Here is a 13,376-nt window from a genome sequence, read left to right as displayed (position 1 = left end):
AGTTAAGTGTTATATGGGTAGGTGGGTAAGAGGGAGGAATGGGGCTTGCTTTTGCTGCTATTATTTTGTTGGTTCTTGTGTTCTGTGTTGTTCTGCCAATTATAGAGGGCATGTTCTGTTGGCGCCAGAACGTGTGGCCTTACTTCTGGGCTGCCCTCACACATCCCTAGGTTGTGTTGGTTATTAATGTGAACAATGCATTTCACCGTATGTTTTGATAATAGTGTGATAAATAAACTTGAGTCTGAAGAATATGCCATATTTGTAAAATTATGTGGGTTTTTAAAAAAAATCACAGACATATGTTAATCATGAACCATACTCCCTACTATCCATTTTTATTGACTCTAAATTCCTTTGAAATACAGGCAAACAATTCAGCAGTTAAATTTCATTACCCAGGTACGCCAGAAGAAATTAGCCCCACTAAAGAAGATACTGCCACACACATAATTATGGCTTATGGCTATACCCACTCATGGATCAAACCCCAGGAAAAATCTGGAGCTGGAGTCCTTAAGGCAGTCCTTGGCGGGATTACCACTGCTGGCTAAACATGTGAGCATCAACCTTAAAGTAGTGAATATTGTAAGTTTACATACTATTAATTTTGCATTCCTTGAGGTTGTTATAGCCAGGAGTAGTAGTGGGGATAAGCTTCCACTACCTATTAAATGCTCCCAATGGAGTGTGTCTCAAATAGCTTTTGACAACCATGTCCAGCTCTTGGCCTTCACAAATGGCTTGGCTAATAAGCCCAAAAGAACCATTTCTACTGACAGGAGAAGGGGCAAAGGTGGGTTACTGGCACCTTAAAACCAGTCACTTCGGACAGATGAGGCTCATCAGCCATGGCTGGCAGCTCACCAAGAAGGAAAACTCTGATCTCAAACCTCCACTGGCTTATGGCTATACCCACTCATGGATCAAACTCCAGGAAAAATCTGGAGCTGGAGTCCTTAAGGCAGTCCTACATTGGGTCAATGCTGAAAGGCAACTCCTGCAACACCAGTGGTGCCAAACTGTATCTTTGCCCTTCCTTTCCATTCATCAGGTATGTGGAGAGGGGGAGCTTGCTACATGGGCATCAGCTTGCTCTCCATATCGTATTGCTGTGGCTTGCATTATGTCCTGTGTACTATTAATTTTAATCAACAGACTGATGGGATGTACATAATAATTCCTGTTATGATAGAAATAAATGGATTTCATGGAAGTTCATGGAAATAAAGTGCAAAATTTCTGCTGACAGTTCAATGATAGATTGAACATAATGTAATTGAAGAGTAATAAAAAAGGGTTAAAAAGTTATATTAAAGCCTGGGTAATATCACAATTAAAAAAATAGGACTTACCAAGTTTAACAGATCCTCCAAACAGAGATCCTTTATCAAAAGCATCTTTCCAGGTGAAAGTTAAACAAAGCTATAAAAAGAAAGTCATAAATTGCTATGTTTCTTGTGCAATACAAATAAAAATGTAAAAACTTTCATTGCATTCATAAAGTAGATATTTTTCAAACAGAACAAATGCTGGAAATGTGAAGCAGATGAGGTAGCATAGGTTGAGAGAACCAGTATCCAGTTATTTTCATTAAACGTGTGTACAGCTATTTAACTGAAATGCTCCATCAATGCTGCAAACTTATTTCCAGCATTTCTGCGTCATAATGTTCAACATCGTTTTTATTCTTTTTATTCTGTATTACCGCAGAATTTGTCTCAGTGATTGATGCAAACTACAATGGAAACTCTATAGCATTTACAGTAGGTGGAAGCTTCAGAGAAGATGCAGAAGATGCAGGGGAGATTTACCAGGATGCTCTAGATTAGAGAGGATGTCTTAGGAGGATAGGTTGAGTGAGCTAGGGTTTAGCTCTTGGGTGCAAAGGAGGATGAAAGGTGGCTGTATTCATAGATTGCTTACTTCTGACCATTACACCGATTGCACTTGTGGCAGCAATGAAGGTCCTCCATCTCTGTCATACCATCACACAAAGATATAGAAGGGCTCCAGTGCTGTTTCCATAGCAATTTTTTTTTACCAGTCAGGGTTGTTAGCCCTGAGCTGAACACCAAACCTGGAGGACCAGTGCAGCACTCTCAGTCTGGCCTCTACCCTTCGGCCTGCTTGGCAAAGGTGATCCTACCAAGAATCAAAGCACAAGGCCCTGAATCCAGCCTACATAGCTCTCTGGCTCGGCTCATTGAGGTACGCAAGCCTCCAAATTCTACAACAAGGCTGTGGTCCTCTTGGAGGATTCACGTATAGTCGAATGAAAATTAAACTTGAATTTGACAGAGGTGCAAAAGATGCTAAGAGGCATAGATCAAGTGGATAGCCAGGGCTGAAATAGCTAACATAACTTTAAGGTGATTGGATGAAAGTATAAGGCGGATGCCACAGGTAAGTTTGATCTAAATAGAGTGGTGGGTATCTGGAACGCGCTGTCAGAGGCAGATACATTAGGGACTTTTAAGAAATTCTTAGAGGGGCACATGAAAAAATGGAGAGCTATTTGGAAGGAAAGCAATAGATTGATCATAGAGTAGGTTAAAATATCTGCACAACAATGTGGGCCCGAGGGCCTGCGCTGTACTGTAATGTTCTATATTAGACATGGAGCTGGTGATATTATCAATGAACTGGAGAATAAGTTCTGTGCTCAAATACCAATATCAATCACAAGAAGAAACATCTGGAGTGATACAAAAGACAATCAGCTGCCGTAGATTCCGGGCTACAGAGCGCACCTGATTAAAAGCCGCTGGCTCTAATTTTAGAAATAAAATCAATTTTTTAATTGTAAAGGCCGCACCGGATTTTAGGCCGTGCCGCACCGGATTTTAGGCCGCACCGCCACTTTTAAATATACATACGTATCGGTAACACAAATTACGTTGCATATACTTTTTTACTGAACAGCATGAACAACATTCCAATATCTCCTAGCGACTGGTAAAAATATATATACTGCAGCCTACCAGGAAAAGTTATTGATCGCCTTTAACTTAAAAGCAGCGTTTTCGCTGGGGTCTGACGCGCTCGCGTAACGCGATCGGGTCTAATCGGGTCTGATGCGCTCGGGTCTGACGCGCTCGCGTAACGCGATCGGGTCTAATCGGGTCTGATGCGCTCGGGTCTGACGCGCTCGCGTAACGCGATCGGGTCTAATCGGGTCTGATGCGCTCGGGTCTAATCGGGTCTGACGCGCTTGCGTAACGCGATCGGGTCTAATCGGGTCTGATGCGCTCGGGTCTGACGCGCTCGGGTCTTGCTTTTCTTCGAGTGTTTTCCATGTTGATGAGGGTGAGTACAAATGACTGATTTACAATAATTTAATTGTGAAAGTGCGCTTGATTTATCGTACAATTTCATTGGACCTCTGTGAACTACTCATCAATTTTATTGGTCTACTGTTACGAGGCAAAATGTTTACGAGGCGGCATGAAAAAAAACCATGTATTAGCCGCTCTGGATTAAAGGCCGCAGAGTTCAAAGCTGTTCAAAATGTGGGAAAAAAGTAGCGGCTTATAATCCGGAATCTACGGTATTTGGTTTCGTGCCTCTTGGTTAATGGAGCCACAAAATGTGATTTCATGCACGTAGACATTTCCTCCTTTTGGGAAAGCAACAGTTAACTGGGACTGATGGGAAGACAATGGTTGTGTTTGCACAGTCACTGCAGATTGAAACAGCTGCTTCCGACATTGTAAATAAGCTTGCCCCATAGGCATATGCAAATAATGGATTGCAATTTTTAAAAAAATGACACACTTAAATCAAAACCCCAGGGAAACAGAATGGAGCCATTTCAGTTACAAGAGGAGGAGACATACATTCAGCATTCAGCGATAGCTTCTGTGCAACTGAGTTTATGTTCGTGGTCATCTGCTGCCACAGTTGCAATGTGTAAGCAGGTTCACAGGTTAGCCCGAACAACACACACAAAATGCTGGTGGAACACAGCAGGCCAGGCAGCATCTATAGGGAGGAAGCACTGTTGACGTTTCGGGCCGAGACCCTTCGTAATGACTAACTAAAATGAAAGATAGTAAGAGATTTGAAAGTAGGAGGGGGAGGGGGAAATATGAAATGATAGGAGAAGACCGGAGGGGGTGGGGTGATGCTGAGAGCCAGAAAGGTGATTGGCGAAAGTGATACAGAGCTGGAGAAGGGAAAGGATCATGGGACGAGAGGCCTCAGGCGAAAAGGGGGGGTGGGGGGGGGGGGAAGCACCAGAGGGAGATGGAGAACAGGCAAACAACTAAATATGTCAGGGATGGGGTAAGAAGGGGAGGAGGGGAGGAGGGGCATTAACGGAAGTTAGAGAAGTCAATGTTCATGCCATCAGGTTGGAGGCTACCCAGCCGGTATATAAGGTGTTGTTCCTCCAACCTGAGTTTGGATTCATTTTGACAGTAGAGGAGGCCATGGACAGACATATCCGAATGGGAATGGGACATGGAATTAAAATGTGTGGCCACTGGGAGATCCTGCTTTTTCTGGCGGACCGAGCGTAGGTGTTCAGCGAAACGGTCTCCCAGTCGGCGTTGGGTCTCACCAATATATAAAAGGCCACACCGGGAGCACCGGACGCAGTATACCACACCAGCTGACTCACAGGTGAAGTGTTGCCTCACCTGGAAGGACTCTCTGGGGCCCTGAATGGTGGTGAGGGAGGAAGTGTAAGGTCAGGTGTAGCACTTGTTCCGCTTACAAGGATAAGTGCCAGAAGGGAAACTGGTGGGAAGGGATGGGGGGATGAGTGGACAAGGGAGTCGCGTAGGGAGTGATTCCTGCGGAAAGCAGAAAGGGGGGTGAAGGGAAAGATGTGACAAGGAACAAGTGCTACACCTGCCCTTACACTTCCTCCCTCACCACCATTCAGGGCCCCAGACAGTCCCTCCAGGTGAGGCAACATTTCACCTGTGAGTCGGCTGGTGTGGTATACTGCGTCTGGTGCTCCCGGTGTGACCTTTTATATATTGGTGAGACCCGACGCAGACTGGGAGACCGTTTCGCTGAACACCTACGCTCTGTCCGCCAGAGAAAGCAGGATCTCCCAGTGGCCACACATTTTAATTCTACGTCCCATTCCCATTCTGATATGTCTATCCATGGCCTCCTCTACTGTCAAAATGAATCCAAACTCAGGTTGGAGGAACAACACCTTATATACCGGCTGGGTAGCCTCCAACCTGATGGCATGAACATTGACTTCTCTAACTTCCGTTAATGCCCCTCCTCCCCTTCTTACCCCATCCCTGACATATTTAGTTGTTTGCCTGTACTCCATCTCCCTCTGGTGCTTCCCCCCTCCCCCTTTCTTTCTCCTGAGGCCTCCTGTCCCATGATCCTTTCCCTTCCCCAGCTCTGTATCACTTTCACTAATCACCTTTCCAGCTCTTAGCTTCATCCCACCCCCTCCGGTCTTCTCCTATCATTTAGCATTTCCCCCTCCCCCCACTACTTTCAAATCTCTTACTATCTTTCCTTTCAGTTAGTCCTGACGAAGGATCTTGGCACAAAATGTCAACAGTGCTTCTCCCTATAAATGCTGCCTGGCCTGCTGTGTTCCACCAGCATTTTGTGTGTGTTGTTTGAATTTCCAGCATCTGCAGATTTCCTCGTGTTTGCTCACAGGTCTGCCCACCGACTTCAAATTTCAATATGTTGTAACACATGGCTATTTAGGTAATTGTCCCCTTCCTGTCAGATTGAACCAGTCTGCCATTTCTCCTCGAACCTCTCGCATTAACAAAGTGTCTTCGCCCACAGAACTTTCACTCACTGGATGTTTCTTTTTGGTTTTCGCACCATTCTCTGTAAACTCTAGAGAATCCCAGATCAGCAGTTTCTGATTTACACAAACTAGCCCCCATCTGGCACCAACAATTATTCCACGGTCAAAGTTGCTTCGACCACATTTCTTCCCCATGCTGATGTTTGGTCTGAACAACAACTGAGCCTCTTGATCATGTCTGCATGCTTTTATGCATGGAATTGCTGTCACATGATTGACTGATGAGATATTGGCATTAACAAGCAGGTGTACAGGTATACGTAATAAAGTAGCCACTGAGTGTACAGCTTCCCTGGAGACAGGATAAACAAAATCACCATCACCTCTAACAGTTTTCCCCTCCATCACCAAATGTTGCCCCAAAATATCTCCCACTTCACAACTATCCACTGTTAGTCCCACACTCCCAAACTATCACCCAGTCGATTCTAATGGTTATATCAATTGAGGTCATGATTTAGTGCAATGTTCTCAAATGGGTCATAACAGAGTCATCATCCCCAAGTTAGCAAGCTATGCTAGTGACTCTGAGTGCTTAAAGTAGGTGACGGATCATTGCAGTAACAACTATCAATGCATTGCCATCCTGCAGGAACATTAAATCTTTGGACACTACCTCACTTTTTAAAAAATATACAGTATTTGTTTTTTAATCTATTCAATATATGTAATTGATGTACTTGTTTATTTATTATTATCTTTTCTTATTTATTATTATTTTTTCTCTGCTAGATTATGTATAGCATTGAACTGCCGCTGCTAAGTTAACAAATTTCACGTCACAAACCGGTGATAATAAACCAGATTCTCATTCCAATTCAAATTATCTGTTGAGGTAATTGAAAAGAGATCTTCTGGTTTTATCAGGATTACAAATGGGTTACTAATTGCCTTCATATTAGCAAGTAGCAAATATACATAGAGCAAAGAACAGAACAGCACTGTACGGGCCTTTCTGCCCACGACGTTGTACTGACCTTTTAACCTATTCTAAGATCAATATAACCCTTCTGTAATGTCCTGTACATTTCCTGGCCTGTGTTTCCTCTTTAACCTGTGCTGCAGTTCCCTGGGACACCTGCAATTACCCTTCCATTGCCAGCACCTGTTGGGGACTGCTTAAAAACGCGGCCACTTCCACTCTCTCTCTTTCCCTTTCCGCAGCCAGCATTACCACACTACACATCGCCCTTTTTCACTTTACCTTAACTTTAATTAACTAAATATCTTTTGTTTTTACTTCCCGTTGTGGCCTGACTCCTTTGTGTTACTTCCTGAGAGCCGAGGTCGTAACATAATGGGGGCTCGTCTAATTTTTTTTATTTTGAAAGGACAGGCCTAAATTGTGTTTGCCCCTAGATTTAAGTGCACAGGCCTTTTGTTTGTCAGTTACTTTGATCTGTGGTGTGCTGTTGCTTTGCCATTTATCTCCTTTTCAGTACAACTGCTGCTGGCTGATTACTGTTGTTTGAGTGCTGTAACTAGTGCACAAGTACCCCAGTGAGATAAGGGAGTGTTCCAGCTGGACCGAGTAATCGGTTTTCCTGCAGTTCACTCCTTTATTATTTTGCCTTTAAAGTTTGAGGTTATCCTGGGTAGAGACTTGTTCTCTGGTGGGGTAAATCTTCCAGTACTACATGATGGCCTATGCTTCCTGAAGATTTGCTTTTAAAGTCACCTCAGAAGCTGGGAAGGATAGAGCAAAGGCTAGGCAGGTATAGGGGAGTGGTGGAAAATGCAGTTCATTTGTATCTTTGTTTAGATCTGCACTTATTGTGTATTGTTTGGAATAGCAATCAATGCCATACTCACTTTGCAGTGTGGGGGTGGGGGAATGAGAGTGAGAGCATCAGTGAATTATTTAAGTTAGGTGAGTTAAGTTTTAGGCACTTCTGTGGTGGGCCCATGATCAGTTTCTATGTGAAGGTCTACCTTTGAAATTATTTGTATACCAGTACCCTGAGTTTTGATAATTAGGATGACTGGTAGGCTCCATTAGAGAATTGTGATACTTGTCTGAGGTGAGTAATCTATTCTGTATTATTTTGGTAGTTGAGGGTAATATCTAGTTCTATTTTTGTAATTGTGGCCTTAATGGCTATTTTGTAGAGAACAAAATTTGCCACATTGTGTGTGTCAGTAGCTGTGTTCTGCATCAGAATTATCATCATCGGCATTTGTTGTGAAATTCAGCACCAGCAGTTCAATGTAATAGATAATATAGAAGAAAAAATAATAAGTAAATCAATTACAGTTTATGTATATTGAATAGGTTAAAAATCGTGCAAAAACAGAAACATATATTAAAAAGGTGAGGTAGTGTTCAAGGGTTCAATGTCTATTTAGGAATCGGACGGTAGAGGGGAAGAAGCTGTTCCTGAATCGCTGAGTGTGTGCCTTTAGGTGTCTGTACCTCCTACCTGATGGTAACAGTGAGAAAAGGGTATGCCCTGAGTGCTGGAGGTCCTTAATAATGGACACTGCCTTTCTGAGACACCACTCCTTGAAGATGTCCTGGGTACTTTGTAGGCTAATACCCAAGATGGAGCTGAAAAAACTTACAACCTCCTGCAGCTTCTTTTGGTCTTGTACAATAGCACCCCACCCCTCCCAATATCAGACAATGATGTAGCCTCTCAGAATGTTCTCTACAGTACATCTATAGAAGTTTTTGAGTGTTATTTGTTGACAAACCAAATCTCTTCAAACTCCTAAATGAAATATAGTCACTGTCTTGCCTTCTTTATAACTGCATCAATATGTTGGGACCACATTAGGTCCTCAGATCTTAACACCCAGAAACTTGAAACTGCTCATTCTCTCCACTTCTGATCCCTCCATGAGGATTGGTATGTGTTCCTTAGTCTTACCCTTCCTGAAGTCCACAATCAACTCTTTCATCTTACTGACATTGAATGGAAAGTTGTTGCTGCAACACCACTCCACATATCTCACTTCTGTACACCCTCTTGTCACCACCTGAGATTCTACCAACAATAGTTGTATCATCAGCAAATTTATAGATGGTACTTGAGTTATGCCTAGCCACACAGTCATGTGTATATAGGGAGTAGAGCAGTGGGCTAAACACACACCCCTGAGGTGCGCCAGATTTGATCGTCAGCAAGGAGGAAATGTTATCACCAATCCACCCAGACTATGGTTTTCCGGTTAGGAAGTCGAGGATTTAATTGCAGAGGGAGGTACTGAGGCCCAGGTTCTGTAACTTCTCAATCAGGATTGTGGGAATGGTTTTATTAAATGCTGAGCTATAGTCCAGGCATAGGTGTTTGTGTTGTCCAGGTGGTCTAAGCCATGTGAAGGGTCATTGAGATTGCTTCTGCCATTGACCTACTGTGGCGACAGGCAAATTTCAATGGTTCCAGGTCCTTGCTGAGGCAGGAGTTCAGTCTAGTCATGATTAACCTCTCAAAGCATTTCATCATTGTAGATGTGAGTGCTACCGGGCGACAGTCATTAAGGCAGCTCACCAGTGCTTAGGCACTGATATAATTGTTGCCTTCTGGTATAACTGGGCCCTCTTGTGTGTGTATACAGACTCTGTTAGTGTTGCTTTGTACTAAATGACCCATTAGTATGTTTGTGCTGACCTCTGTACTTTGTCAGTAGTGTAGTGTAGGAAAGCTTTTTAAATATGGTAAACACGAGGAAATCTGCAGATGCTGGAAATTCAAACAGCAACACACACAAAAGGCTGGTGGAACACAGCAGGCCAGGCAGCATCTATAGGGAGAAGCGATGTCGACGTTTCGGGCCGAGACCCTTCGTCAGTAAATATGGTATCTCTTGTAGTATTCATTAAAGAACCTTCTGAGGAGCTTCTTGAACCGCTTACAAAGTATCAACTTTTGCAACTGGCTTCTCATTACAATATTGAGTTTACCAGCACTCAAACAGTTAAAAGGGAGCATAAAATAGGTTGTCAGAGAAGTGTTGATAGACACTGGGGTTCTAGAGGTTAGTTCAATCCCCCTTAGTGCCCAAACCTCTCCTTTGTCAGAGGCTGCCATTGAGTTGAGTCTAAAGGTGATGGCGCTGCAAGTGAAGCAGTTAGAGGAAAGGCAGAAGGAACGATTGTTAAGGGAACCCAACTGCATTTACAGCAAGAGTGTTTCCTTAAGGAATTAGTTTAAGACGTGAGTCTGATCCTTCTGCATTTGATGTAGCCATATTAAGTTAGTTCCACCATTTGCAGAGAAGAATGTCGAGAAATATTTCTCTCATTTTCAATGGGTGGCTACCATTTCAAAATGCATAAACATGTCTAGCCTCTGCTTTTGCAGAGCGTTTTGAAAGGAAATGCTCAGGGAGCCTACTCTGTCCTAAGTACTGAGAAGAGCTCAGGTTACGATGAGATCAAAGCAGCTATCTTGAAATCTTCTGAGTCAATTCCTGAGGCTTACCAGCAGTGCTTCAGGAGCTGTAGTAAGCTTAACCAGCAAATATATTGAGTTTACCAGAGAAAAAGAATCTGTTTGACTGGTGGTGTTTAGGTCAACAAGTAGAAACTACTGAACAACTTAGTCAACTCATCTTGCTAGAGGCATTTAAGAGCTGTTGACTGAAGTTGAATCTGCTTATTTAAATAAAAAAGAAGGCATCAACACTTGAGCAAGCTGTCATATTGGAAGATGAGTATGCCTTAACCCACAAGGTCAGTTTTGGCAGTAAATGATACTCCAAGTACAGGAGGAAAGGCCTATCCTATCAGGCAGAATCTTTAAAACTAGTATCCCCCCCACGGCCTCACCCTTAGCTAAGGATTTTACATCTGAGAATGTCACAGATGACCAGGCGTGTTTCTATTGCAAGAAGCCTGTCATCCAGTTGCTGATTGCTTAATAAGAAGCAGAAATCTGTGAAGCCTGTAGCTTTTGTGAAAACTGTAGCAAATTCTTTGTCTCCTGATAGTGATGTTTCAAGGAAGAAACACGAGCTGGCTGACTCTTCTTCCCTCTTGATGAAAGGTTTAGTTTCTGTTGCCTCTGATGCTGAGTCAGGCAAGCCATTAAGATTTGGAGGGACACAGGAGCTTTTCAGTCGATGATCGCCAGGATGTTTTACCATTCTCTGAGTCTGCTTTGGGTTTAGAGACACTTGTAAAATGGTTTGGTGCAGGGTTTTTGTCCATGCCTTTGCATAACGTTTGTCTCTAATCGGGTCTGGTTTCTAGTGTTGCCCTCTGTTCCCAGATCCTGGCTGAAGGAGTGTCTTTCATTCTAGGGACCAATTTGGTGGGTGGTCGAGTGCTACCTACTCCAGAAGTAATCTCTAATCCTGAGGTGCAGGAGGGCCCACATGAACTTGAAATGACTTTCCCAGGTCCCTTTCCTGTTTGTGTTGCTACTCAGGCAACGTCTAAGAAAGAAAAAAGCAAAGGCAAGGCAATCTGATACTGCCCTCTGAGATACCTTTATGGCCAAAGGTGATGTAGATCTAACAGGGTTAGGCCAAGTGCCTTCCCCTCATGAACAGCTAGTGCTTGAACAGAAAAGAGACTCTTCTCTTTCTCCTGTGTGAAGAGATGGTCTCAGAGGAAGCAATTGTAGAGGCCTCCTAGGCTATTTTATTAGCAATAGAGTATTAATGAGAAAGTGGATTCCTCCGAAAATGTCCATTCAGGATGATAGATAGATAGATAGATAGATACTTTATTCATCCCCATGGGGAAATTCAACATTTTTTTCCAATGTCCCATACACTTGTTGTAGCAAAACTAATTACATACAATACTTAACTCAGTAAAAAATATGATATGCATCTAAATCACTATCTCAAAAAGCATTAATAATAGCTTTTAAAAAGTTCTTAAGTCCTGGCGGTTGAATTGTAAAGCCTAATGGCATTGGGGAGTATTGACCTCTTCATCCTATTCGAGGAGCATTGCATCGATAGTAACCTGTCGCTGAAACTGCTTCTCTGTCTCTGGATGGTGCTATGTAGAGGATGTTCAGAGTTATCCATAATTGACCGTAGCCTACTCAGCGCCCTTCGCTCAGCTACTGATGTTAAACTCTCCAGTACTTTGCCCACGACAGAGCCCGCCTTCCTTACCAGCTTATTAAGACGTGAGGCGTCCCTCTTCTTAATGCTTCCTCCCCAACACGCCACCACAAAGAAGAGGGCGCTCTCCACAACTGACCTATAGAACATCTTCAGCATCTCACTACAGACATTGAATGACGCCAACCTTCTTAGGAAGTACAGTCGACTCTGTGCCTTCCTGCACAAGGCATCTGTGTTGGCAGTCCAGTCTAGCTTCTCGTCTAACTGTACTCCCAGATACTTGTAGGTCTTAACCTGCTCCACACATTCTCCATTAATGATCACTGGCTCCATATGAGGCCTAGATCTCCTAAAGTCCACCACCATCTCCTTGGTCTTGGTGATATTGAGACGCAGGTAGTTTGAGTTGCACCATATCACAAAGTAGTGCTTATCAAATTGTTGTTCTGGTCTGACATATTGCGTTTGGCTCATGATCATTGCCTTGCTGGTCATTTAAGCACTAGGAAAGCTCTTCACCACGTGTTTAGGCATTTTTTTCTGGGCTGGTGTGTGGCCTGATGCAACACAGCACTGTAGGTCCTGCCAGGGGTGTCAGATTGTCAGTAAGCCCAATCAAAAGATCCCTCTTAGAAACATAGAAAATAGGTGCAGGAGCAGGCCATTCGGCCCTTCGAACCTGCACTGCCATTCAGTATGATCCAACTCAGAACCCTGTACCTGCTTTCTCTCCATACCCCCTGATCCCTTTAGCCACAAGGGCCATATCTAACTCTTGCTCCTCTACTTTCTATCCCTGCCACTGGGGTAGCTTTTGGTTGCCCTAGAGCAACCTTTTTAAGCATGGGTGTGTCATATCCTGTACATTTCCTGGCCTGTGTTGCAAGTTCCCTGGGACACCTGAAATTACCCTTCCATTGCTGGCACCTGCTAGGGACTGCTTAAAAAACAGGCTACTCCCACTCTCTCTCTTTCCCTTTCTGTAGCCAGCACTACCACAGTACACATTACCCTTTTTCCCTTTACCTTAACTTTAATTTAATAAGTATCTTTTATTTGTATTTCCTGTTGTGGCTTGACTGCTGAGAGGCGAACTTGTAACACCTTTCCTCCCACACAGCCCTCCATTTTTCTTTCATTCATGTGCCTCCCCAAAAATTACTTAAATGCCCCTAATATATCTGCCACTACCACCACCCCTGGCAGGGTGTTCCACATACCCACCACACTGTGAAAAGTCTTACCTCTGACATCCCCCTAAATTTTCTTCCAAACGCCTTAAAATAATGCTCCCTTGCACTTATCATTTCTGGCATGGGGAAAAAGTCTCTGGCAATCCTATTGATTTAGGTCTCTTATCACCATATACACCTCTATCAAGTCATCTCTCATCCTCTTTCACTTCAAAGAAAAAAGACCCAGCCTGCTCAACCTTTCCTCACAAGACGGGCAATCAAATCCAGGCAGCATCCTTGTAAAGCTCCTCTGCACCCTAAAGCTTCCACCAAATCCATTTGTGCCAAAATAAAATGCAGTCTGCTGC

At 43.5% G+C, this 13,376-nt stretch overlaps 1 protein-coding gene across 4 annotated transcripts in view; it reads right to left on the bottom strand.

Annotated features, from left to right (window-relative positions):
* pdcd6ip (programmed cell death 6 interacting protein) overlaps positions 1-13,376 on the bottom strand; it is a 93,788-nt gene that overhangs the window by 62,769 nt on the left and 17,643 nt on the right. For all 4 annotated transcript variants that reach the window (XM_073036251.1, XM_073036301.1, XM_073036358.1 and 1 more), the window contains exon 3: positions 1,356-1,425. In XM_073036251.1, coding sequence (XP_072892352.1) covers positions 1,356-1,425 — 70 coding nt within the window. The remainder of the gene's footprint in view (positions 1-1,355; positions 1,426-13,376) is intronic.

This window comes from Hemitrygon akajei, chromosome 1, assembly GCF_048418815.1.
Source record: "Hemitrygon akajei chromosome 1, sHemAka1.3, whole genome shotgun sequence".
NCBI lineage: Eukaryota > Metazoa > Chordata > Chondrichthyes > Myliobatiformes > Dasyatidae > Hemitrygon > Hemitrygon akajei.
The sequence above is the reverse complement of the archived record's forward strand: the minus strand, read 5'-3'. Positions and strand labels throughout refer to the sequence as shown.